Genomic DNA, 26,747 nt, shown 5'->3' on the forward strand with positions numbered 1-26,747 from the left:
ATGGAACCTTCTCCAGAATAGACCACATATGGGGTCACAAATCAGGACTCAACTGATACCAAAAGATTGGGAATGTCCTCTACATATTTTTCAGATCACAATGCTTTGAAACTAGAACTCAATCACAAGAAGAAATTTGGAAGAAACTCAAACACGTGGAGGTTAAAGAGCATCCTGCTAAAAGATGAATGGGTCAACCAGGAAATTAGAGAAGAATTAAAAAGATTCATGGAAACTAAAGAAAATGAAGACAACCAAAATCTTTGGGATACAGCAAAAGCAGTCCTAAGAGGGAAATACATTGCAATACAAGCATCCCTCAAAAAACTGGAAAAAACTCAAATACACAAGCTAACCTCGCACCTAAAGGAACTGGAGAAAGAACAGCAAATAAAACCAACACCAAGAAGGAGAGTTAATAAAGATTTGAGCAGAACTCAATGAAATAGAGACCAGAAGAACTGTGGAACAGATAAACAAAACCAGGAGTTGGTTCTTTGAAGGAATTAATAAGATAGATAAACCATTAGCCAGCCTTATTAAAAAAGAGAAAAGACTCACATTAATAAAATCATGAATGAAAAAGGAGAGATTACAACCACTACCAAGGAAATACAAATAATTTTAAAAACGTATTATGAGCAGCTATGTGCCAATAAATTAGGCAATCTAGAAGAAATGAATGCATTTCTGGAAAACCACAAATTACCAAAACTGGGACAGGAAGAAATAGAAAACCCGAACAGGCCAATAACCAAGGAGGAATTGAAGCAGTCATCAAACACCTCTCAAGACACAAAAGTCCAGGGTCAGATGGCTTCCCAGGGGAATTCTATCAAACGTTTAAAGAAGAAACAATACCTACTCTACAAAAGCTGTTCTGAAAGCTAGAAAGGGACAGAATACTTCCAAAATACTTCCAAATACAGAATACTTCCAAACTCGTTTTATGAGGCCAGCATCACCTTAATTCCAAAATCAGACAAAGACCCCACCAAAAAGGAGGATTAGAGACCAATATCCCTGATGAACACAGATGCAAAAATTCTCAACAAGATACTAGCCAATGGATCCAAGAGCACATTAAGAAGATTATTCACCATGACCAAGTGGAATTTATCGCGGGGATCCAACGTGGGTTCAACACTGGTAAAACAATCTACCTGACAGATTATATCAACAAGAGAAAAAACAAGAACCATATGATCCTCTCAGTAGATGCAGAGAAAGCATTTGACAAAATACAGCATCCATTCCTGATCAAAACTCTTCAGAGTGTAGGGTTAGAGGGAACATTCCTCAGCATCTTAAAACCCATCTACAAAAAGCCCACCAAATATCATTCTCAATGGGGAAACACTGGGAGCCTTTCCCCTAAGATCATGAACACGACAGGGATGTCCACTCTCATCACTGCTATTCAACATAGTACCAGCAGTCCTAGCCTCAGCAATCAGACAACAAAAAGAAATAAAAGGCATTGAAACTGGCAAAGAAGAAGTCAAACTCTCCCTCTTTGCAGATAACATGATACTGTACATGGAAAGACCAAAAGACTACATCCCAAGACTGCTAGAACTCCTACAGCAATTCGGCAATGTGTCGGGATACAAAATCAATGCCCAGAAATCAGTGGCATTTCTATACACTAACAATGAGACTGAAGAAAGAGAAATTAAGGATTCAATCCCAGTTATAATTGCACCCAGTTATAAGCCTAAGATACTTAGGAATAAACCTAACCAAGAGGTAAAGGATCTATGTCCTAAAAACTACAGAACACTGCTGAAAGAAATTGAGTACACAAAGAGATGGAAAAATATTCCATGCTCATGGATTGGAAGAATATTGTGAAAATGTCAATGCTACACAGGGCAATTTTCACATTTAATGCAATCCCCTTATCAAAATACCATGGAGTTTCTTCAGAGAGTTGGAACAAATAATCTTAAGATTTGTGTGGAATCAGAAAAGACCCCGAATAGCCAGGGGAATATTGAAAAAGAAAACCAGAGATGGGGACATCACAATGCTGGATTTCAAGTTGTATCACAAAGCTGTAATCATCAAGACAGCATGGTACAAAAACAGACACAAAGATCAATGGAACAGAATAGAGAACCCAGAAATGGGCCCTCAACTCTATGGTCAACTAATATTTGACAAAGCAAGAAAGACTATCCACTGGGAAAAAGACAGTCTCTTCAATAAACGGTGCTGGGAAAATTGGACAGCCACGTGCAGAAGAATGAAACTATTCTCTTACACCAGACACAAAGATAAACTCAAAATGGATGAAAAATCTAAATGTGAGACAAGAACCCACAAAAATCCTAGAGAACACAGGCAACACCCTTTTTCAACTTGGCCACAGCAACTTCTTGCAAGATACAGCTATGAAGGCAAGGGAAACAAAAGCAAAAATGAATTATTGGGACTTCATCAAGATAAAAAGCTTCTGCACAGCAAAAAAACAGTCAACAAAACTAAAAGACAACCTACAGAATGGGAGAAGATATTTGCAAATGACCTATCAGATAAAGGGCTAGTATCCAAGATCTATAAAGAACTTATTAAACTCAACAGCAAAGAAACAAACAATCCAATCATTAAAATGGGCAAAAGACATGAACAGAAATTTCACCAAAGAAGACATAGACATGGCCAACAAGCACATGAGAAAATGCTCCGCATCACTGGCCATCAGGGAAATATAAATCAAAACCACAATGAGATACCACTTTACAACAGTGAGAATGGTGAAAATTAACAAGACAGGAAACAGCAAATGTTGGAGAGGATGTGGAGAAAGGGGAACCCTCTTGCACTGTTGGTGGGAATGTGAACTGGTACAGCCACTCTGGAAAACTGTGTGGAGGTTCCTCAAAGAATTAAAAATAGATCTGCCCTACGACCCAGCAATTGCACTGCTGGGGATTTACCCCAAAGATAAAGATGCAGTGAAAGACCAAGACTCCCGCACCCCAATGTTTATAGTAACAATGTTCACAGTAGCCAAACTGTGGAAGGAGCCTCAGTGTCCACAAAAGATGAATGGATAAAGATGTAGTCTATATATACAATGGAATATTACTCAGCCATTAGAAATGACGAATAGGGAATCCTGGGTGGCTCAGCGGTTTGGCGCCTGCCTTTGGCCCAGGGCGTGATCCTGAAGTCCCAGGATCAAGTCCCGCATCAGTCTCCCTGCATGGAGCCTGCTTCCCCCTCTGCCTCTCTCTGTCTCTCATGAATAAATAAATAAATTCTTAAAAAAAAAAAAAAAGACAAATACCCATCATTTGCTTCAACGTGGATAGAACTGGAGGGTATTATGCTGAGTGAAGTGAGTCAATCGGAGGACAAACATCATATGGTTTCATTCATAAAGGGAATATAAAAAATAGTGAAAGGGATTATAGGGGAAAGGAGAGAAAACGAGTGGGAAAAATTAGAGAGGGTGACAGAACATGAGAGACTCCTAACTCTGGGAAATGAACAAAGGGTAGTGGAAAGGGAGGTGATGGAGGGATGGGGTGACTGGCACCGAGGGGGCGCTTGACTGGATGAGCATTGGGTGTTATAAGTTGGCAAATCGAACTCCAATAGAAAAATATACAAAAATTTTAAAAAATTAAAATTCCTTTGCTATCATTTTTAGTTAAGTTTCAAGAGGGAATAAGATTAGCTTAAGAGTTAAATCTACCAGGTTCTAGAAAGTCTTTATACTCTGCTAAAATTTTAGCACGGTATTAGCATATAAATTCAGTGAAGATTTACCTTATAATAAAATGCCACAAAAAGTAAATCCAATTTCAGATACAGTCATCCATTTCAGTAAACCAGTTCTGATATTCCTAGAAGTTGTCTATAAACTTTCTTCTCAACCCACATCAATCACTAAAATAAGGTGAAGGATAAACACCTAGCTCTAGGATTCTAAAAACATGATTTCAAAGATCCTCAGAGAACAAAACGTTGCCAGCAGGGTGGAGTCTGATAACCCTTTATACTACTTTGTTCATTTCAACTACAGTCTCACAAATACAAACAAGATTCAGAAGGGCAGTGACCAGGATGGAGTTAATTTTACTCTTTCTCTAGTTTTGGACAGCTAACTTAGGAATGAATGGTAGAAAGCAGGGAAAGGATTATGAAATTCTCTGGATTTTCCATTAAGCTGAATTCCTTTTTGTTTATTTTCTATCAATTACTAATTTATGTGGGGAGTTTTCCATCAAATTAACCTGTCTCTGAAGGAATAATGCCAATTCTCTATAGCCAACAATTTTTTTTTTTTTTTTTTTTAAGATTTGAGAGATAGTCAAGTCAGTCAGCAGGAGGGGCAGAGGGAAAGAATCCAAGGAGACTCAGCACTGAGTGTGGAGCCTGACATGAGGCTCAATCCCACGAACCTGACATTGTCATTGGAGTGGAAACCAAGGGTTGGACACACAACCAAATGTACCACCCAGGTGCCCTGGCAGATACTTTGTTTTTTTGAGCCACTCTGGATTCATTCATCCTATTTCCAATATTAGCTCTTGATTTTTATCTGTGGCTCTACCTCTCCCTATAATTATGATGAAGCCAATTTCCATCTGATTGTGGGAAATGACAAGTTCAGCAGATCAGACCCTGCATAGCAGCATGTGTAGATTTAGGTAGCTGGATGTGACACCACTGGTCACTGAAATGCCTAAACCAACTGGGACTTATGGAAAAAGGGCTTATTCTTCTTGAAGTTGAACACAATATAAACCATATCTGGAATCAGATGTCTAAGTATAGCTCAAAAATGAAGGAAAGCAGAGTAGATAGACACTGAATTCTGGATTCTCATGACTGGCAAATCTTAGGTTTAGAATTCTCAGTTTTATGAATTACTAAATCTTCCTTTTGGCTTAAGCCTTTATGGTTAGGTCTTCCCTCAGGTACACCCAAAATATGCAAGCCGGTACCTTCCCATTTATCAATAGTTCCAGAGAAAACATGCCATTAAACCTATTTCTCGGGTTCCTAAATATCCAAGCAAAAGATCAGCATTTTAACAAAAATGTATATATATGAAGTAATGTGCAACTCAACAAAAAATAAAGTCAGAATCAGAGGGAAGAGATTTGTGTAATAAAAGTTATGAAGACTGACCAAAATTTCGGTGGCTTGGCAGTATCTGACAAAGTTTTTAAAAGCTGAACTGTACTTTTACTTTAATCCATTAGTTGGCATTAAGAGATTACAATAAAAAGTGAAAACAAAATGCAACGTTGCACTATTATTATTTGATGAGGACAAAATTCTTGGTATCACATAGTATTTGCTCTCTAAGGACTGAAGAAATACATTTACTTGAAGCCTCAGAACCAGATAAAGTGTGCTCTGAATCAACAACTGATCTGTTTTCATCACATCATAAATATGATTAGATTTTTCTTTTTTTTTTTTTAAAGATTTTATTTATTTATTTACTTATGAGTGACATAGAGAGAGGCAGAGATATAGGCAGAGGAAGAAGCAGGCTCCACGCAGGGAGCCTGATGTAGAACTCGATCCCAACCCTGGGATCACACCCTCAGCCAAAGGCAGACACCCAACCACTGAGCCACACAGGCATCCCTCTTTTTTTTTTTTTTTTTTTTTTTTTTAATTTGAAGTAGGCTCCACGCCTAACACGGGGCTTGAGCTCATCACCCTGAGATCGAGAGTGGCATGCTCTACAAACTGAGCCATGCAGGCACCCCAGATTAGATTTTTCTTCATACTGGTGCTAGGTTAAGGCCAAATTTTAGGTGAAACTTTTTAACCCTAACATTTGCTTTCAAAATACAGTCCTTAATGTTTTTTAAACACAAATACAAACATCCTCCACCTCCATAACATGTTGGAGTTTTTAGAATAAAGATATGAATAGAAGTAAATTAATGAGGTAAACAATGTACCTGGTGTATTGGTAAACACCCACCTTCTCTGAGTAAAATTTAGAGTCTGGTTCCCTCTTGTAGTAATTAATTGGCCAGGTTAAACTGCTGACCGGCAATTTAAATAATTCCTAGGTTCTTCATAATCATGAAACTTTGCAATTATTCTGTTTCTGCAGTTCAGAGAGCAAGATACAAATTGAAAACTAAACGTTCTTCTTTGCTTTCAATCTTAGTTTAATGTAAATCAATAAGTTAAAAACACTTTATCCTTCACCTTCTCAATGCGGTGGGGGAAAAAACTCAAATATCATCATCACCATCATCTGGACATAAGCACTCCAAATTCTGGTCCAGAATTTCCATCTATAATGTAGGTATTACAGTGCTCAGTTCGGCAGCACATATATAAAGTAAGTATTACAGTAACTGGCATTGAAGAAACGTGTAGTGGAAAGATTAAACTCTGTTACACTCCAGACACAAGTTTGGACTATTAGACTAGATGAAGAATGTATTCATCAAAGAACTCACATGGCTGTATTTTTGATAATTCTTCCTTGGTCCATTTTCTGCCCAATGCCATGCACGACAAATACAATGTGGGTAGTCTGTGATGGCTTATCTTCTAATGTGGCTTCTTCTACATAACCTCTATGAAGTCTGGTCCCACTGCTTGATGCTGTAGAAAAATTATGATTCTAAGTTTACTATTTATTCCAGAAACAACATTTTGACAATATATATTGAAAGAAATAATAAAGTAAAAGGGATATTAAGAAAAAGAAACACAAAACAAAACAAAAAGAAAAAAGAAAAAAATTCACTGGGTTGGGTGTGGATGAAATTTGTAAGATAATGTATCTTGACTGGCTCAGATACAAAGTTCTTAACTGGACATGACACCAAAGTCAGAAACCACAGGAAAAAGAAAAGGAAGGAAGAAAGGATGGACTGAACACAAAAGTTTAAAAAGTTCTCTATCAAAAAAATACCATGAAGCATAGATAAAAGATGAATCACAAGCTGGGAAAAATTTTGCAAAATATATGCATAATTAGCTAATTACTGAGGTACAAAGGAGGGCTTACTAATCAAAAAGTGAGAAGACAACCATTCAAATAGCAGAACAGGCTAAAGATACAAGATAATTCACAAGACAAATATAAATGACTAGTAAACAAAGAATATACTCAAGCACATCTGTTATCAAAGAAATCACAACAAAAGATGGAATAGCAAAAAAATACCAGACTTAACAAAAATTTCTGAGAATTTATTAATAATGCTCTCACATCTTCCTCAGGTACCATTTCCTCTTTTCTTCCCTTTAGTCACACTTCTTGAAAGAGTTGTCTATTCTCACTGCCTCTATTTCTTCACCTACCTAGACTTCAAATCCACTCATGACTTCCATTTCACTAAACCCAACAGAAAATTTTAGCTTTCACCTTTAATTGCCATGTTTTATTTTCACATCACTGCCTGAGGTTTGACTGCTCTTGTGTTTCTAGAAGTATAAAAGATATTAATCCTGCCAGATCAGTCTAAATATATGATTATCACTGATAAGTACATGTGAATTTAGTCACCTTAATAAAGTTTCATTTAATAGGGCAGTAACTGTCACTAAATTTAAAACATCTTTAAAATATTCTAAAAGTAGAATTTGAATAGTCTATTTTGAATATAAGAGAAAAAGATTCTACAAATTTTGACAAAGCATAGTAACACTTAACAATTACCTTTAGAAAATCCCAGTTTTTGGGTAACTGTCCTTGCAATTTTAGAAGTTGTTGCATCACTATAAAGATACACTTCATCCATACTGTGCCAGTCAACGTGATTTCGACTCAATTTGAAACTATGAACAGCTGTTGCAAAAAGGAAAAATTAATTTGAAGGTCTCTTATTTATAAGTGTGAATAATTATAATACACAGATTTTTGAATCCATACCTGAACTGAGCTCAATAAAAAACTATTCTGCTGAAACACACATTGATATGAAGCAAGTAATACAGGGACTTTATCTTATAAATGATTAACCATGCTACAGGGAATGTCAACTTGTTAGAAGAACACAGAATAACTGGCTTAACCACCATAATTTTAACCTCTAACATGTAATTAATATGTTTTGATTATTAAAGAATTGCTTTCCCAGATGATATAACTGTTTCTTAGGTCTGAGTCCTCAATACCTTTGACATAGAAACTTAAGTTTCTTTTCTTCTGTGGATTTTATTTTTGGATCTGTGAAAATTTCACTCAGTGCAGATAAAACAAGACTAAGGGAAAAAAATTATCTTTAAACTGGGAAGAGAACAATCTAATTATTAGAATATATGGTAGTTTTGAAATAGATATGAAGACCAATTATCATTGGATATTGCTCACCATAACAGAAATCCAAAGTTAAAAGATGTTTTAATAAGAAATCAAAGAAATTTTTTTCTACTATAATGTTCAAATCAGTATGGTTACTGCATTTCTATAACTAAGATATGCCTGGTAAAAATAAGCTAAAAAACAAACCCAAAAAACCCACAAACCTCTATGCTCAAAAAATACATATAAGCTGTCTGAGGCAGGTACTAATGTCTTGATCATTTTGCACCACTAACACCAAACACAGTGTCCTAGCACAGAGCCTGACATGTATCACTAATTTAGTAATGCTTGCAGAAGCAATAGATTAAAAGAACTGTCATAACGTATTCATCCATTCATAACTTGCTAATTCTTATAATCCTGAATGCCTTAAACTTTCCTCTCTCTGTATCTCTGGAATAGAGGTGAGAAAAAAATCCACATATCCATCTTAAGGTGCATAGAAAACTATGCACCTTAAAACTGCTATGCCTGATTTATTTAAAACAAATCCTCTTTAAACAAAATATTATCTCCCATTATATATAAAGACTCTGAGGTACAAAGAGATTAAATGACTTGCCATAAAGCAAATTACCAGCAGAGCCTAACTATTCTGATTTGAAGCTGGGTTGAAAATAACCTCAAGTTAAACGTGAAAGGTTATATAGCCCTGGCCAAGATCTAAGATCAAAGTCATTTTTATGAAAACCTATTTCCTACTAGAACACATAGAAAAGTAAATCCTTTCTGGGAAATTGTTCTTGATTACAAATCCAATTTCAAAAATGTATGAAAAACCAATTTATATTTCATTTATCTGTCAGGATACATTACTAACATTGAACATAGACCAAGATGCAATTAATGTGACAAACAATAATATCTTCAATTTAAAAAAAACCAAAAACCAAAACAACATCCACGATGTACAAACTCAGCTTTTTTTTTTAATAAAAGAACTTTTTGTAAATTAGGAAAATCTTTTTCAAGAGTTTAATAATTTACTTTTCTATGTCTGATCCAAACCACTATTTTATGCTTTTTAATCTAATGTTTCTAAACCACATCTATGTTAAAATAGTTTTGAGCGACATATGCTTAAAACATTGAAACTACGGGACCAAGATATTAAGAGAATAGTGTTAAGCCAACGAATTTTGTTCCTCTTCAAATCATCCACAAACTGTTTTAAAGTAAAACATCTTAATATTGGTAAACATCTTATTACTGGACCACATATATTATTTACAAATGTTTATATCCCTTATAATCAAGTAACTCTAAACAAAATAGCACAACGGACACATTTCTAAAAAACTAGTAATTTCTATGCTTTAAATACTGAATACTATAAGCCAGGGAGTATAACTACATGGAGAAATGAAACTACAGTTACTGTACCTTGAGAACGCTTTCGCTTAAGACCTGCCGCATCTGAACTCTCCTTATATCCTCTCCATTTGAACAGAGAAGGGAGGGAGAAGGGAGGGAGGTGGTAGGCAACTAAGAAAGCAAAAACACTGAGCTTCAAAGTAAATTGTAAATGAGGTTTGCCATTTTGCCTTTTTGTTGTATTAACTTTAAAAAAAGGAGTTGTATTTGACAAACATTATTCCAAATGTTTATGTATATAATTTTCTAATTAAAAATCAGTGAAGCAAAATAGTAGTTTAATAATGTTTATCAAATATATGCTCTACTTTTATTGAATGAAAAAAGGCAAATGATACTCAAATTTTATCAGACAACTATGTGATCATCACATTTAATGTCTCTGCACAGACAGAATAAAAAAATAGGTCATGGTATTTTTGTATGCATAAGGGATTTATAAGCCCCATCTTTACAATACTAAGGTTATTTACTCTCACCAAATTAGTTGACAGTTGATGTGCAAATTAAGAAGGCAACAAATAACATTTTAAACATCTAATGCAGTTTTCCTGAGAAAATATCATAGTATACATTCCACTAGATGCCTTCTATTACTGAAGTGTATAATGGAAGCTTCCCACAGAAACAAAATCTTTTCACAACTCTGTTTGAGTTGCTAAAAGAATTATAAAATGAAACTTTTGCCAAAGTAAATCAAATTGGAAGCTCTTTAACCGATCAGTGATAAAATAATGAAAAAAAAAGTCACTAGTAACAATGTATGCTGTGACATCTTGTAAACATGCAACAGACAACATAAAGCCAGACACAGCCTTTGGCAAATCAGTAAATAACCTTAAAATCAACACTTTCCCTGTGGAACATTGTTAGTTATATATCAGTAAATTTCTTTACATTTTAAATAAGCAGTTATTTAAAAATCCACTTGAAATTGAACCTTACAAATCAGTTTCTTTTTCTTTTCTTTTTTTACAGATCAGTTTTTAACAGTTCAGGAAATGAACCATAGAACCTTTATGACTTAGTTCAAATTTATGTTCTAAAACATTTGCTTTTTCATCCTCACTCCCTTCTACATTAATGTGACATTCAAAGGTTAAATACTGCTCCAATATGAATACATTTAATTCCTGTTGTGCAGTACCAGAAATGGTTTAAAAATCTGTTGTATGTACAGATGAAAAGGTAACTGAGAAATGCTTACAAGGCACTTAATAATTACAACTATGTAATTAGAAGGCTATAGACTAGGATTAAAAACTGGGTTGGAACATTAGTAAAAACACTTCATTGTTACAAAGGGCTGGAAAATGATAACTGGGTTGGAAAATTATAACTGAAACAATTTTCTTCATTAAAGTTTCTTCTCTGGGGTGCCTTCTGATCAGTTGAGGAGTAGAATGTACATTTGCAGGAAACATTTTTAAACAAAAAATTCATTAGGAAAAAGCTAAATTATCAAAGTAGATCAAATTGGCATGAATTTGAGACTTTATTACTCAAAGAAACAAAACCTAGGTTTTATATATACACTAGTAAAACATGAACTAAAAAAAAAAAAAAAAACATGAACTAAATCCATATTTACTAAAAGAAAACTAAAAATAATAAAAAGTCATTAATAAAAATGTATACTTTGACATTTTGTAAACATGAAACAGCCAACAGAAAGCCAGACAGACCTGATATTTGGCAAATCAGCAGAAAACCTTGAAGTCAACATTTTTCTTGTCAAATATTGCTGGTTATAATATATCAATACATTTCTTTACATTTTAAATAATTATTTAAAAATCCACTTGAAATTCATATGGACCATTTGACTACACTTCAAAATTATGCAAACACTTTCAGAAAGCTAGTCAAGATATAAAAAAGAAAGGCTTTCTTTTTTAAATAAACAGTATAATTTAGGGATTAAAAGAGACAAATATCCCAAAATACTAAAAAGAGAGAAGTACACTTATTCAAAACATCTTCACAAAATTAGACATGGTTCTTTACCTTTCTCCCAAATCAAATTCCTATTTTCACTTGAAAGTCACTTGCTGTATTTGTCACAATATCCCATAGCACAGTTAGAAAGCTTAATTTTTTTCAACCCAAAGCATAGAATTAGGGGTACTATTATAAGCACAGTACAAAGTATTTACTATCAATCCAAACAGGGATCAACACTAATTGAAATTCAAGTGCTAGAAAGCATTACTAAATTTTTCCTTTTATGTTAGCAACAATATGCACAAACCCAAAACTGTTAACTTATTAAATGCTAACATTTAATTAAAATGTTATTTTATATACTAAAGCCTTCCATAGCAATGAAAAAGATCTAAAGTACTATAGCATTTCCAATAAATGTCCCTACTAATCCTGTTTCTTAAAGAGATTTTCTTCATTATATAATTCTGAAAGCAAAAGAATATCAAAAAAGGGGGTCGTTGATGACATAGAAATCCCCAGAACAACTCAATGATTTCTTCCTTTCTAAAAGCTGGTAACCTGGATAATCTCACCTTTAGGGAAAGCAGGTCTGCACATCTCAAACATGCCAACTGTAACGAGAAAATGCCTAGCAACCTTCTTGGATCTCAGAGAGATTAAATTAGGTAAATTTATTAAAAGTAATAACTAAGAGCTAGAAGATGGGGAATTCTCTTAGTCACCAAAGAGAGAGAAAAAGGAAAGCAGGTTAGAAGGGATTAGCACCCTTGTAGCTCCTCTCACCTTTTTGACTTTTCAGTTTTATATTCACAGTTTGGGATATTCTTATTCAGTAACAGTGATAGGAATATACACTTTTCATGCCAAATTGTTAAATGTTTGAAGTTCTTCAAGGTACACCAACACCTGTGATGTCACAGCACCCCAAATTAGCTTGAATGGTAACCTAGCCGAGACTCTTGTAGACAGCATATCAGTCAGGTTTTGCATTCTTAATATGTCAATCTTTGCCTTTTAATTGGAGCATTAGTTCACTTACATTCACCATAATTATCAATATGGGTAAATTTAGGTTTACTATTTCCCATTTATTTTCTCTTTGTTCCTTCTGTATTTTGTTTCTTGTTTCTCTTTTCCTGATTTCTTTTGGTCTAATTAAATATTTTTTACTATTTTATTTTAATGCCCCTACTGGACTTTTTTCCTTTCCTAACTTTGATACTTAAAAAAAAAAACCCTCATCTTTATTGAGATATACTTGACAAAAAAAGAAAATATTTAACATGTACATAATGGTAATTTGACATATAGTGGTAAAGGATTCACCTCATCTAGTTAACTAGACCCCATAACACTTTTGAAGAGCTATTTTGTTATTTTGTAGAATATCCCTTAATTTGAATTTATCTGATGTTTTCTCATGATTGGATTGATGCTATGCATTTTTTGGCCAGGGTGAGATGCAGGATTAACCCATTAAATTGCCCTTTTATTTTTTTTAAAGATTTTTAATGTATTTATTTGACACAGAGAGAGCACAAGCAGGGGGTAGCAGAGGGAGAGGGAGAAGCAAGCTCTCCACTGAGCAAGGAGTCCAATACAGGACTGGATCCCAGGACCCTGGGATCATGACCTAAGTGAAGGCAGACAGTTAACCGACTAAGCCACCCAGGCACTCCTAGTTTAACCTTTTTTAAACTGATTACTGCTTGGATAGATTATAAACTGAGTCAAACACTAATCTAGTACTACGCGCAAATATTTTCAAAATTACTTTTTGAAGGGCTGATTTTATTTGTAGAATTCATCCCCAGTGAAACTCCAGGCTTCCATATGTTAGGCTGCTAGGAGGTGGGACAAGAAGAGAATTGATTTTTAAGTCTAAGGGAAAACAAAACTTAGATTAAAGTATCTAAATCGCAAAAAAGTGATGATGCTTTTATGGGTTATTTTGATTTGTGTGCTAAAAAAGTTATGCTAAATTTTCATCAATCTATTTCAATGCTTACTTTGAGATTAATAGGAAAATTAACAAGGAGAAAACATTAAGAAATCCAATTTATTTGTGGCATCAGCTGCCTTAACTAAAACACAGATAAGGTCAGAAAGAAAAGGAATTGTTTTATATCAATGTCCTTCAAGACAAGAACTCTGTTTAGTTTCTCAGAAATTCTGCCGAGGAAAAAAAAAATCCCAGAGCACTTAAAGGTTCCCAGTTACAGTATTTTTAAATGTTTTTAATTATTAAATGGGATTTTTCCAGAAAGCCTTACTTGAAAACCTCCACAGCATCGTGATCTCCAACTCTCAGTATTCCAAATCTATTTGTAGAATATCTAATTCTATATTCATTGTTTACCGTGTTATCTTATACTTACTAACAATTCTCATCTTTGACGTTGTCTTCCCCAAAACTTCTTGAAGGTAAAAATTTTGTCTATTTCCTTCACAAAAGTGCCTAGCACAACACTATCTGCACATGGAAACATTTAAAATCTGACAATATCATGAATCAAGGCTTTCTCATATATATACATGAGAAAATTTAGGAGGAAAAGGTTTTTTTTTTTTTTTTTACTCTAATTATGAAAGGTGAAATTTCAGAAGGTAGGAGATAGGAAGCAAAATAAAATATTATACTATGTTTTATCTTTGTAGATATGGTAAATCAGATTTATTTTTCTAATAATGGTGGCTTTTTGGACAGCAAATGTTCTTTCCTTAAGACCAGTGATAATTTTTCAAATGTACTATAAAATTTCCCATAATTTTCAAAGTGAAATATCACATCTTAACATACACATGATACATGTACATTTTACATAAAACTGAAAAACAACTAAAATGGCTGTAAGTTTATGACAACAGTATCCATACTAAACTGAATTTAAAATCTTTGCTAATAATAAAATATGGCAAAGCTTTACATGCCACGCTATATTTAAAAAAAAAAAACAATTTTTCTTCTAATGAACCTCAAAGAATCATTTTGAAAGATTACAGTGCAAAAGTGTTGTAACAGTTTAAAAATTTTCTATTACCAATTAGAATTTTACCACTAGATGTATATCCTTAAATCTAGCAAAAAATATCACTATAATATCCTTGATTGATACTCTAGAATCAACACAGACACTCCAAGACCTCCTAAAAACCTACTCATACAAATACACCTGTTCTCTATCAGACTTTTTTTTTTTTTCTATCAGACCTTTTTAAATGACTGGCTCATAAAATTAGGGCACTGTGAAGAAAACTGAAGTATCTTGCTAAACTTAACATTCTGATAGGTAGTAGATCTAAAAAAGACACACAAAATTCTAATTTTTATTGTAATAAAAACAAGATTCCAATAGATGTGATCTATTAGATGAAACAGAGCTGATAGATTAACTTCTACAAGATGAATTAGCAAAAGGAAAAAAAATATGTTTTGAATACAGTACAAGAAAGGAGAATAATCAACTTATATTTTTATTTTTTATACTTATTCTTGTTTTCCTCCAAGCTCTTGGGTTTTTTCCTCTACATTCATAGTAAGGAATTCAGGTGGCTAAACTGGGTTTGTTAAGGTGAATTGCTATTTTTGAGGGAGGTCTGAAGGAGAATAGAAAAAAATCTAGAATTCAGCCCTCTCGAATAGCAATCTTACTTTGGTAGTGGTAATGAACCACAACTTTGAGAAGCTAGTTTCTCAGTTATGTAGACTTTTAATCAACGAGACATAAAAGATAATGTTAATCTGGTATGAACTATAGTTTCCTTGCTTGTGATGTGTGTGTGTTCAGAGAGAGAAAATTTTTGAAATTTTCAGAAAGAAAATACTTAAGGATGTTTGTCACTAAGAAAAAAAAAAAAAAAAAACCCAAGCCAATTTAAAGCTTGTTGTTCTGCTATTAATTATGTCATATAAGCAATTACTTCCAACCACATAATTTTTTCCAAGCTGCATCTGTGAATTACTTGATCAATATTGAGTTTCTGCTTCAGAAATGTTTTGGGGTGGGGGGAAACTCACTTAATTCATACTTTTAATTCACTAGTTTCAATGGGGCTTGCCAAGAAACTTCCAAAATAAAGGCAAGCATAGATGAAGAAACACTTTTTAGAAAAAAATATTTAGAGAAATCTACAAATTCTAATCTACCTGGATTATCATACTCACCAGAATAGCTGATCCCACTGCCTGCAGTAAATGGAACAATAGAAGTATTTTTAACTTTACCACACATTTTGAATTTTACTCAAGATCAGACACATAATGAAACATGGCAATCTTGGCTATTATGAAAATATATTAAGCTACTGCAAACAAATCCAAATGCTGAATAAGGGAATATAAAGAGTAGACTAATTCAAATTAAAAGTTGGTATGGAGACAGCCTAAAGTTATTTACATAAAGGAAATTAACTTTTTTTAAACTTCAGGAAAAGAACCAACATTAAAATATTAACAAAACTGTCCTTTTGATATAATGACAGATTTTTTTGTAGATTCAATTTTGTTGGTAATTAAAAACTACTAAAAGGACTAATTCACAGAACATAACAATTGTACAATTATAGTAAGTCATGTTAGTGTCATGCCAGTGCACACACATATTAAATAAAATAAAAAACTGAGATAGTTCAGAAATTCATAGATTTAAATTCTAAGTAATCAAATGTTTAAATCAGAAATTTTATAAATTCTAACACTCATGAATTACTATGCAAAATTAAGAACTACTCTACACTTCACCAAGAACTTACTTGATTTACAGAACATATTAAATATATTAATCGGTCTTACCATCTTTTCCATCTACGGATTTTGTCACTTCAATATCAAAATTTTCCTGCATCTGCTGACCTCTAAAACAGCTGAGATGTTCTTGCTCAATTAAATTACTTTCTTCTTCTTCTAGAGGCTGCCAAGTACCATCAATAAACCACTGTCCACGCATTACTGGTATTTTATCAGCTTCTGAAAAGAGAAGACACAGAATTATACATTTTAGGATCCAACCTCCTAGAAAGACACAGAGTAACTATAATTTTATATTTTGTTACTACTGTGGCAAAAACTTTCATGACTCAGCTTAATCCCTTCAAGTTTTAAATTCCAGATTTCAAACCACAGTGTATATATATTTTTACAGCATATTATTTTATTTATATTGGATATTATGCATAAAAATTACTTTGGCATTAGAAAGGCAGATGAAAAAGAAAAAAAGAAAGAAAGGCAGATGAGCAGTTATCTTTATAACTGAGACCCCCAGTAACCCCAATTAGTAGGGTATGGGGTTAAGACAAGTTCATGCAAGACTCTGGTGACAGTTTCAATGTCTTAGAAAATACTGATATACATTCCCAGAAGTAGTTCAGAAATAGTGTGTGTGATAGTATTGTGCTGCACTTTTTAGGGCTGCCTTAAAAGTTATAGACTCCCAGTTAGAATACGGGAATAGCTGAAACATTTAATTATAGTAAATTCCTCATCCATTTTAGAAAAAAAAAATGGGTAGAAAGTTTTCTTGAATAACTGTAAACATTTCTTTTTTTTTTTTTTTTTAAGATTTTATTTATTTATTCATGAGAGACACAGAGAGAGAGGCAGAGACACAGAGGGAGAGGTAGGCTCCTCGCAGGGAGCCAGATGTGGGACTTGATCCCAGGACCGGGATCACACCCAGAGCCAAAGGCAGACACTCAACTGCTGAGCCACCCAAGCATACCAACATTTCTTTGATTAAATACTGTTCCTATAAGCCTAACACTTTTTTCACTTTTTTTCCTTCCTTCTTCCCTGTGTCTGTCCATCCCTCCCTCCCTCCCTCCCTCTCTCCTTCCTTTCTCCCTTTCTCCCTTTCTCTCTCTCTCTCTCTCTCTCTCTCTCTCTCTCTCTCTTTCTTTCTTTCTTTCCCTAGTGTGGAGCCCAGTGCAGGGCTTGAACTCAGTACCCCAATACCAAGACCTAAACTGAGATCAAGAGTCAGATGCTTAACTGACTGAGCCACCTAGGCACTCCTTTTTTATTTTTTATTTTTATTTTTTAAATAAACCACAACTGTCAGCTATGAGATCTTGAATCCTTTAAGGTTTAAAAAAAAAAAAAAAAAAAAGTAAAAATAAAATGGAAATAACAAACCCTAAAAATAAAAAGTAAAATAAAACAGATAAACTTAATTATGTAGAGATTTGGTAGTTTAACCATATACAGAAAAAATTTTCAAGTGGATTTAAAACAGTAATTTTTACATATATCCTGTGAACAAAAAAAACTGCAAATACATCTTAAGCCTTTTGCAGTAAATGCACTGCCATAGATCTTAATATTGTATTAATATTGGTATTGTTATTTTGAAACAGTATTTGAAGCAGTTAAAATAAATATATTAGTTTTGTTACTATATTAGGAACCAAGAAAAAATAGGTACAGATATAAAAATCAAAGAATTAAAATTGTAATTTTAAATTTCAATTACTAATGTCAGCGTGAACTAAAATGATGTATTTTCTCTTTAAAAGGTCCTAAGCTGGGATCCCTGGGTGGCGCAGCAGTTTGGCACCTGCCTTTGGCCCAGGGCGCGATCCTGGAGACCCGGGATCGAATCCCACATCGGGCTCCCGGTGCATGGAGCCTGCTTCTCCCTCTGCCTGTGTCTCTGCGCCTCTCTCTCTCTCTCTGTGACTATCATAAATAAATAAAATTTAAAAAATAAAAAAAAAAAAGGTCCTAAGCTTTGTCCATTGAAAAGGCCTAGAAAGAGACCAACAGGTGAGCACTCCTGAAATAAAGACCATGATCTCTAAATATCATTTCTCACTAAAAGAAACCAAGAATTCTTTAAGAAATGGCTAATTCTGGGTATGAGACTGAAAATTTACTAAACAAGCTTTAAATATCTTGTACCAGACTTGTACTGTGATGGATTAGAAATCCATCATGTATGTTTCTATTTCTTATATTATTCTATATTCTGCTATAGCAATTTCACTGTATTTAAGTGTTTACTGTGTTATATGGTGTATAGATACTAAAAAATATTATACCTTCATTATGAATTATGGCTTTTAACACTATAAAGTATACTTGGTTGTGTTTAATGACTTTTTAATATAGATCCTACTTTGTTTATTGAGATTACAACCCCTGCTTTATTTTTTTCTATTTGCCTGTGATGTTTTTGCACATCCCTTATTTTTAAATTTTTGAATCACTCTGTTTTAGGTGTGTCCCTCATACACACCATAAAATGGATTTTGCTTTATGGAGACACTTGAAAATCTTTTTCTTCTAAGGTGAGATAAGCCCATTTATATTTATTGACATGACTGATATATCTGAATTGTGTGTTCTATAATTACCTTTATCACCAAGTATTATTGGTATATATTATAATTACCAAGTATTACTCATACTTACTCTTTTTTCCTTATATAGTTGGTATTCCTGCTTTTTTTCTTTTCTTTTACTTTCTTTTGGTATTTAGGAAGATTTACATTTTTTTTCTGATGGTTGCCTTCATATGTTGTGTGTGTGTCTGTGCATGTATTTTAGAGCATCTTAAGTCTCTTTTTCTTATTTAACCTTTTACCATCTGACTTACTATCATAAGTAGTATCCTATAATAGCCACTTAATACTTATAGGGAATGATCTTACTCTATTTTCCCTTTCTCTCTTCATTCATTATTAATTTTATTCATTCTACTTTGTCAGAATATATAAAATATTAAAACTAATAAATATATATTAGTTTTGGATCTACAATTAAACATATTAAATTCTCACTAAGAATTACCTAAATTCTTTTACGTTCAAAACTGTTTATCAAAAAAAAAAAAAAAAACTGTTTATCTATCACCTTGATACTTGAAAGACAAGTTGGCTAGCTTGAACTTTGTTTCCCTGAGTTTTTAAAAATTCTGCTCTCTGGTAGCTTTCCTTGGTATATTGTTCTTGAGAAGTCTGATGTCTTTTTTTCTTTTTTAATTAGTAAAGTGATCTACTCAGTCCTTACCTCAGAGAATAGGAAAAAAAAGTCTTTAAAGTCTAATAGCTTCACTAGTCTTTAAAGTCTAATAGTTTCTGACTCACAGTTCATTGTTCTGGACCAATCTGTCCAAGTGGGCCCTTTTAATACGTGGATTTCAGTTTTCCTCTTGTTTCTGAAAAGTTCCCTCGGATTATGATTGTCATTAGCTCTGTTCCAATTATTTCTCCCCTTCAGAGACCCTAATTATAGAGTTGTTGGATCTTCCTTTGCCTATATTGCATTTCACACACTTTCTTTCTCAAGCTTTTTACTTCTCTCTGCATCTTTTCCATTATTTTGTTTGTTTTATCAATGCCTCTTACGTCAATGCCCCTATTAGTATGTCCACAAGTTTGTTTCAGAATTTTTTTATTTGGTTGGAGTAACTTAATAGTTTCCTGAAACAACCTAAAGACTATCCACAGCTAAATGTAGAGAAGAGGCCACATCAAAGACAGTAGGAAGAATGGAGAAAGGTGGCTGGGAACTGAACTGACTGGGAGACGGTCTGCAGGAGGAAGTGACTGCAGGCACAGAAAGGGAGAGCAGTAGACACCTCATCAGGCCTGGGGAACCTGCACTGGGAGGACAAATCTTCATAACATATGGCTCTGAAAATCAGAAAAACATCTCTAGTTCTTACAGTCAGTGCTGATTAAAAGCTGGAATTTTAAAAAATCAGCAGGCTTGGCTCTGAGAGAGAGTAATAGAAAACTGAGTCCAGTCCTTGCCTGAAAAGAGACAGTATAAGAAAGAGCCCCATGGAGATACAGATTAGAAACAGCAGTTTGAAAAATACCTGGGCAAGAATCATTTATGAATCTCAGAACGTATGCTGGAGAGGCAGGGATTTTTAGGAGACTTCTCCAAGAACCAAAGAGCTGGAGGGTACCATTTCCTTCCCCTACCCCCAGCCTAGATACACAGACACCTGAGGGAACCACTGGGAACCACTAGGAACACTCCACCTAGCTTGCTAACAGAGCACTCTCCTGTGGACTTGCCCTCTCAAACAGGCCCTCAGCAGGAGTCCATCCAAAGCAGTGCAACAAGTGTCGCAGTGTGCAAACAGCCCCAACAGGGGCCAGCACCATTCCAAAGTAACTCCTGCCCCAGAGAGAGGGGGAAGGCCATATACATACCAGTCTCACTGCAGCCTCAGCAGTAGGGAGAGGCCAGACATGTGGTCTAACTGCAGGTCCTACTTACTGACAAAAGCTTCTCAGGGGACAACAAAGAGAAAGCACCCCACAGTTCAGTGATACTGCATCTCTGACAAACGCCTGATCTGACTCAAGCCCAAGGCAGCCCCAGACTGGCCCATTAACAACACAAGGACCAAACTTTGCCCACAACAGGCAAAGAGAGCCATTGCAGATGACTGGACTGGAGGCAATGTTGCTCAGCCACAATAGTAGGGTACATGCAACACACATAGGACACCTGAAGTGCCAAGTTCTGGTGAACATGGGACATTGTACTGCAGGGCACCGCAGGACTCTTCATCTTAAGCCACAACTGTCAGGAGGAGATGTAGCTGATTGACCTAACACATAGAAACAGAGAGTCACTCAAAATGAGGAGAGAGAAATATGTCCCAAATAAAGAATAGGACAAATCACAACAAAAGAGCTAAGTGAAATGGAGCTGAGTAGTAACATGCCTACTAGAGCATTTAAAGCAATGGTTGTGAAGATACTGACTAGACTTCAAAAAAAGTGGAGGACTTCAGTGAGAATATCATCAAAGAGAAAACATAAAAAAGAATCAGATAAATTCAATAAGTGAAATCCAAAATAGACTAGAGGGAATAAATAGTACACTAGAGGGAAGAACAGATTGGCAACCTGGAGGACAGAGTAACAAAAAACAATCAAGCTGAACAGGAGAAAGAAAAAAGAAAATGAAAAAATAAGAATAGATGAAGCATACTCAGTAACACCATCAAGTATAGTAACATTCAAACTATAGGGTTCCCAGAAGGAGTATACAGAGAAAAGGGGGCAGAGAATGTATTTGAAGAAATTATAGTGGAAAACTCCCCAAATTTGTGGAAGGAAACAGAAATCCAGATCCAGGAGGTACAGAGAACCCCTAACAAAATCAACCCAAGGAAGTCTACACCAGGACACACAGTAATTAAAATGGCAAATTACAGTGATAAAGAGAGAATTTTAAAAGCAGTAAGAGAAAAAACACTTAGATAGAAGGGAAACTCCATAAGGCTATGAGCTGATTTTTTTTAGCAAAAAAATTGCAGGCCAGAAGGGAGTGGCATGATATAGTCAAAGTGCTGAAAGAAAAAACCCTGCAACCAAGCATACTCTATCCATCCAGCAAGGGAAGGAGAGATAGAGTGTTCCAGACAAATAAGAATTAAAGGAATTCATCACCACTAAACAGCCTTACAAGAAATGTTAAAGGGGGGTCTTTGGAAAGGAAAGACCATAAGCAGGAATAAGAACAGAAGCAAGCATAAAAGCAGTAAAATTAAATATATCCATAATAATCATTCAAGGGATTCACAAAATAAAAAGATGTAAGGTATGATATCATATACTTAAAATGAGGGAAGAGGTAAGGAGAAATAATTTAGTGCTTTTAGAATGGGTTCAAATTTAAGCGACCATCAGCTTAGTATACACTGCTATATGCATATGATGTTATATATAAAACTAATGTTAATCACAAATCAAAAGCCAGTAATAGGTATGCAAAATAGAAGAGAAAGGAATCCAAGTATATCATTAAAGAAACCCAGCAAACTGTGAGAGGAGAGCAGGAAAAGGAACAGAGAAGAACTATAAAAATAACCATAAAACCAGTAACAAAATGGCAATATGTACATACCTAACAACAATTACTTTGAATGTAAATAGACTAAATGCTCCAATTAAGACACAGAGTGATGGAATGCAACAAAGTGATGGATAAAAAAGCAAAATCCATCTGTATGCTGCCTACAAAAACTCATTTCAGACATAAAGGCACAGGCATATTGAAATTGATCTGATGGAAAAGCATTTATCATGCAAACAGAAGTGAAAGGAAAGCTGAGTAGCAACACTTAAAATCACACAAAATAAACTTTAAAACAAAGACTATAACAAGAGTCTAAGAAGGACACCACATAATCATAAAAGGAACAATCCAAAAAAAGAAAATGTAACAATTGTAAATATTTATGCGCCCAGTATGGGAGCACCCAAATAGATAAAGTAGTTAATTACAAACATAATGGAAGTAATTGATAGTAATACAATTAATAGTAGGAGACTTTAACCCCCCACTTACATCAATGGATAGATTATCCAAATAGAAAAGCAACAAGGAAACAGTGGCTTTGGATGATACATTAGACCAAATGGATCTAACAGCATACATTCAGAACATTCCGTGAAAAAACATCAGAATACACATTCTTTTTCAGTGCACATGGAACATTCTCTAGAAGAGATCACATGTTAGGTCACAAAACAAGTCTCAACAAATCAAAAAGACTGAAATCATACCATGCATCTTTTCTGACCACAATGCCTTGAAACTAGAAATAAACCACAAGAAAAGATCTGGAAAGAACACAAATACACGGAGGCTAAATAACATGATACTAAAACAATGAATGGGTCAACCAAGAATCCAAAGAGGAAAAAAAAAAAAAAAAGAGACAAATGAAAATGAAAACACAACAGTCCAAAACCTTTGGGAGGCAGCAAAAGCTGTTCTAAGAGGGAAGTTTATAGCAATACAGGCTACCTTAAGAAGCAAGAAAACTCTCAAATAAACCACCTAACCTGTCATCTAAAGGAGCTAGAAAAAGAAAAAGAAACAAAACCCAAAACCAGTAGAAGAAAGGAAATATTAAAGCAGAAATAAACAAAATAGAAATAAAAAAACCCCAAGAGAACAGATCCATGAAGCCAGAAGCTAGTTCTTTGAAAAGAGGAAATTGGTAAACGTTTAGCCAGATTCATAATAAAAAAAGAATCAAAATCAGAAATTAAAGAGAAATAACCAGCAGCATAAAAGTACATGAGATTATAAGAGAGTGTTGTGAAAAATCATATGCCAAAAAATTGGGCAATGTAGGAAAAAATGGCTTAATTCCTAGAAACATAACCTCCTGAAAAAGGATCAGGAAGAAAATTTGAACAGACTGATTACCGGCAATAAAATTGAATCAATATTCAAAAAACTTCCAGCAAACAAAAGTCCAGGACCAGATGGCTTCACAGGTGAATTTTACCAAACATTTGAAAAAGAGGTAATACATATTTCTCTCAAACCAATCCAAAAAATAGAAGAGGAAGGAAAGCTTCCAAATTCATATGAGGCTAGCATTTCCCTGATACCAAAACCACATAAAGACACTACAAAAAAAAAGAAAGAAAAGAGAGAGAGCCATAGGCCAGTATCTCTGATGAACACAGATGCAAGAATCCTTAACAAAATATTAGTAAACTAAACCCAAAAATATATTTTTAAAAAATTTTCACTATGAGTAAGTGGGATTTACTCCTGAGATGCAAAGGGTGGTTCAATTATTTTTTTTTTAATTTTTATTTATTATTTATGATAGTCACACAGAGAGAGAGAGAGAGAGAGAGGCAGAGACATAGGCAGAAGGAGAAGCAGGCTCCATGCACCGGGAGCCCGACGTGGGATTCGATCCCGGGTCTCCAGGATCGCGCCCTGGGCCAAAGGCAGGCGCCAAACCGCTGCGCCACCCAGGGATCCCGGGTGGTTCAATTATTCATGAATCAGTCAACGTGATATATCACATCAGTAAGAGAAAAGATAAAAACCATATGATCATTTCAATAGATTCAGAAAAAGCAACTGACAAAATTCAACATCCATTCATGATAAAAACCCTCAACAAAGTAGGTTTAGAGGGAACAGACCTCAACATAACAAAGACCATATATGAAAAACCCACACAGCTAACAGCATACTGGATGGTAAAAACTGACAGCTTTTCCCCTAAGATCAGGAACAAGACAAGAATGCTGTTAGAACTGATAAATGAATTAAGGTTGCAGGATACAAAATCCACTTAAAGAAATCCACTGCATTTCTACATACTAATAATGAAGCAGGACAAAGAGAAATCCATAAAATAACCTCATTTACAATTGCTCCAAAAATAATTTTAAAATCTAGGAATAAACTTAACCAAGAAGATGAAAGATCTGTATACTGAAAACTATAAAAAACACCAACAAAAGAAATGAAATACGACATAAAGAAAGAGATTCCATGGTCATGGAATGGGAGAACAAATACTGTTAAAATATGCATACTAGCCAAAGCTTCTTACAGATTTAATGATATCTCTGTCAAAATACCAATAGCATTTTTCACGGAACTAGAACAAAATCCTCAAATTTGTATGGAACCACAAAAGATCCTGAATAGTCAAAGTAATCTTGAAAAGGAACTAAACTGGTGTTATTACAATCCTAGATTTCAAGATATACTACAAAGCTGTAGTAATCAAAACAGTATGATACTAGCACAAAAATTGACACGTTCATAGATAAATGGAACAGAACAGAAAGCCCAGAAATAAACTCACAATTATATTGTCAGATAATCTACAACAAAAGAGGAGAGAATATGCAATGGGAAAAAGTCTCTTCAACAAACGGTGTTGGGAAAACCAGACAGCTTCATGAGAAAGAATGAAAATGAACACTTTCTTAAACCATACACAAAAATAAACTCAGTTAAAAAAGAATGAAACCTTGCCATTTGCAACTACATGGATGGATCTAGTGGACATAATGTTAGTGAAATATATCAGAGAAAAACAAATACCATATGATTTCACTCACATGTGAAACGTAAGAAACAAAATAAAGGTACAAAAATAAAGAGACAAACCAAAAAACACTCAAATTCAGAGAACAAAATGATAGTTACCAGAGGGGAATGGGTGGGGAATGGGTGAAAGAGATGAAAAAGGTTAAGAGTACACTTAGTGTGATGAGCACTGAGTAACATACAGAATTGTCAAATCATTATATCATGCACCAGAAACTAATATAACACAGTACGTTAATTAAACTGTTACTAAAGGGATCCCTGGGTGGCTCAGCAGTTTGGCGCCTGCCTTTGGCCCAGGGCGCAATCCTGGAGTCCTAGGATCAAGTCCCACGTCCGGCTCCCTGCATGGAGCCTGCTTCTCCCTCCTACTGTGTCTCTGTGTCTCTGCCTCTCTTTCTCTCTCTCTATCATAAATAAATAAATAAATAAATAAATAAATAAATAAATAAATAAATAAATATTAAAAAAATAAACTGTTACTAAAAATACTAAGTTTCCCTTTGTTTTATGTTTCCTTTTTAGAAAAGAATTTTTTTCAGTGGAGATACATTGTTTCATATTTTCTGTATTCCTCTTTTTTTTTTTAATTTTTATTTATTTATGATAGTCACAGAGAGAGAGAGAGAGAGGCAGAGACACAGGCAGAGGAAGAAGCAGGCTCCATGCACCGGGAGCCCGACGTGGGATTCGATCCCGGGTCTCCAGGATCGTGCCCTGGGCCAAAGGCAGGCGCCAAACCGCTGCGCCACCCAGGGATCCCTCTGTATTCCTCTTAAAGTGGCTTTGTATAGCTTCTATTTTATTTCTATTCCTGAGCACTTTATGGTTAGAGTTCTTAGTTGAAGACTGTCTGCTTCTGCAGATTAGTAAAAGCAGCTGCTTTAATGGATGATGTTGTGGTGGTGGGTGGGTGGGTGGGTGGATACTGAACTTGTGTGCCTTATTTCTCCTTACTTCCTTCTTTCCTCTCCCTGCGATGGCTCCAAGAGGCATCATCCTTTCTCTATCTCCTCTCCCAGGAGCAATATTTCTCTGATGCTGCTAGTGGTCTCTCTCTTTCATATACCTTCCCATATAACTAGTGCTATGAATTCCAAAGTCCCAGGCCCGTGTCTATATTTTTTCCAGTTCTGTGGGGGATGTTTTCTTTCTGGAAGTCATTTTGCTTGTGCTTCATTGTAAACCTCTGATCTCCTTCCCCCACCCCCGTTTTCACTGTCTCTTATGCCTCTCCTTGCCCCACTCTCCAGACTCAGGGGTTTG

General features: G+C 34.7%; 1 protein-coding gene across 8 annotated transcripts in view; it reads right to left on the minus strand.

Moving 5' to 3' along the window:
* Positions 1–26,747, minus strand: part of DDHD1 (DDHD domain containing 1) — a 109,217-nt gene that overhangs the window by 46,003 nt on the left and 36,467 nt on the right. For 3 of the 8 annotated variants that reach the window (XM_025442402.3, XM_025442400.3, XM_049113178.1), the window contains exons 2-6: positions 16,425–16,598; positions 15,798–15,818; positions 9,695–9,796; positions 7,664–7,792; positions 6,453–6,600 (exon numbers count right to left, since the gene is read on the minus strand). In XM_025442402.3, coding sequence (XP_025298187.3) covers positions 6,453–6,600; positions 7,664–7,792; positions 9,695–9,796; positions 15,798–15,818; positions 16,425–16,598 — 574 coding nt within the window. The remainder of the gene's footprint in view (positions 1–6,452; positions 6,601–7,663; positions 7,793–9,694; positions 9,797–15,797; positions 15,819–16,424; positions 16,599–26,747) is intronic. The other 5 variants (XM_025442405.3, XM_025442403.3, XM_025442406.3 and 2 more) reach the window with 3 other exon arrangements.

Source organism: Canis lupus, chromosome 8 (assembly GCF_003254725.2).
Source record: "Canis lupus dingo isolate Sandy chromosome 8, ASM325472v2, whole genome shotgun sequence".
NCBI lineage: Eukaryota > Metazoa > Chordata > Mammalia > Carnivora > Canidae > Canis > Canis lupus.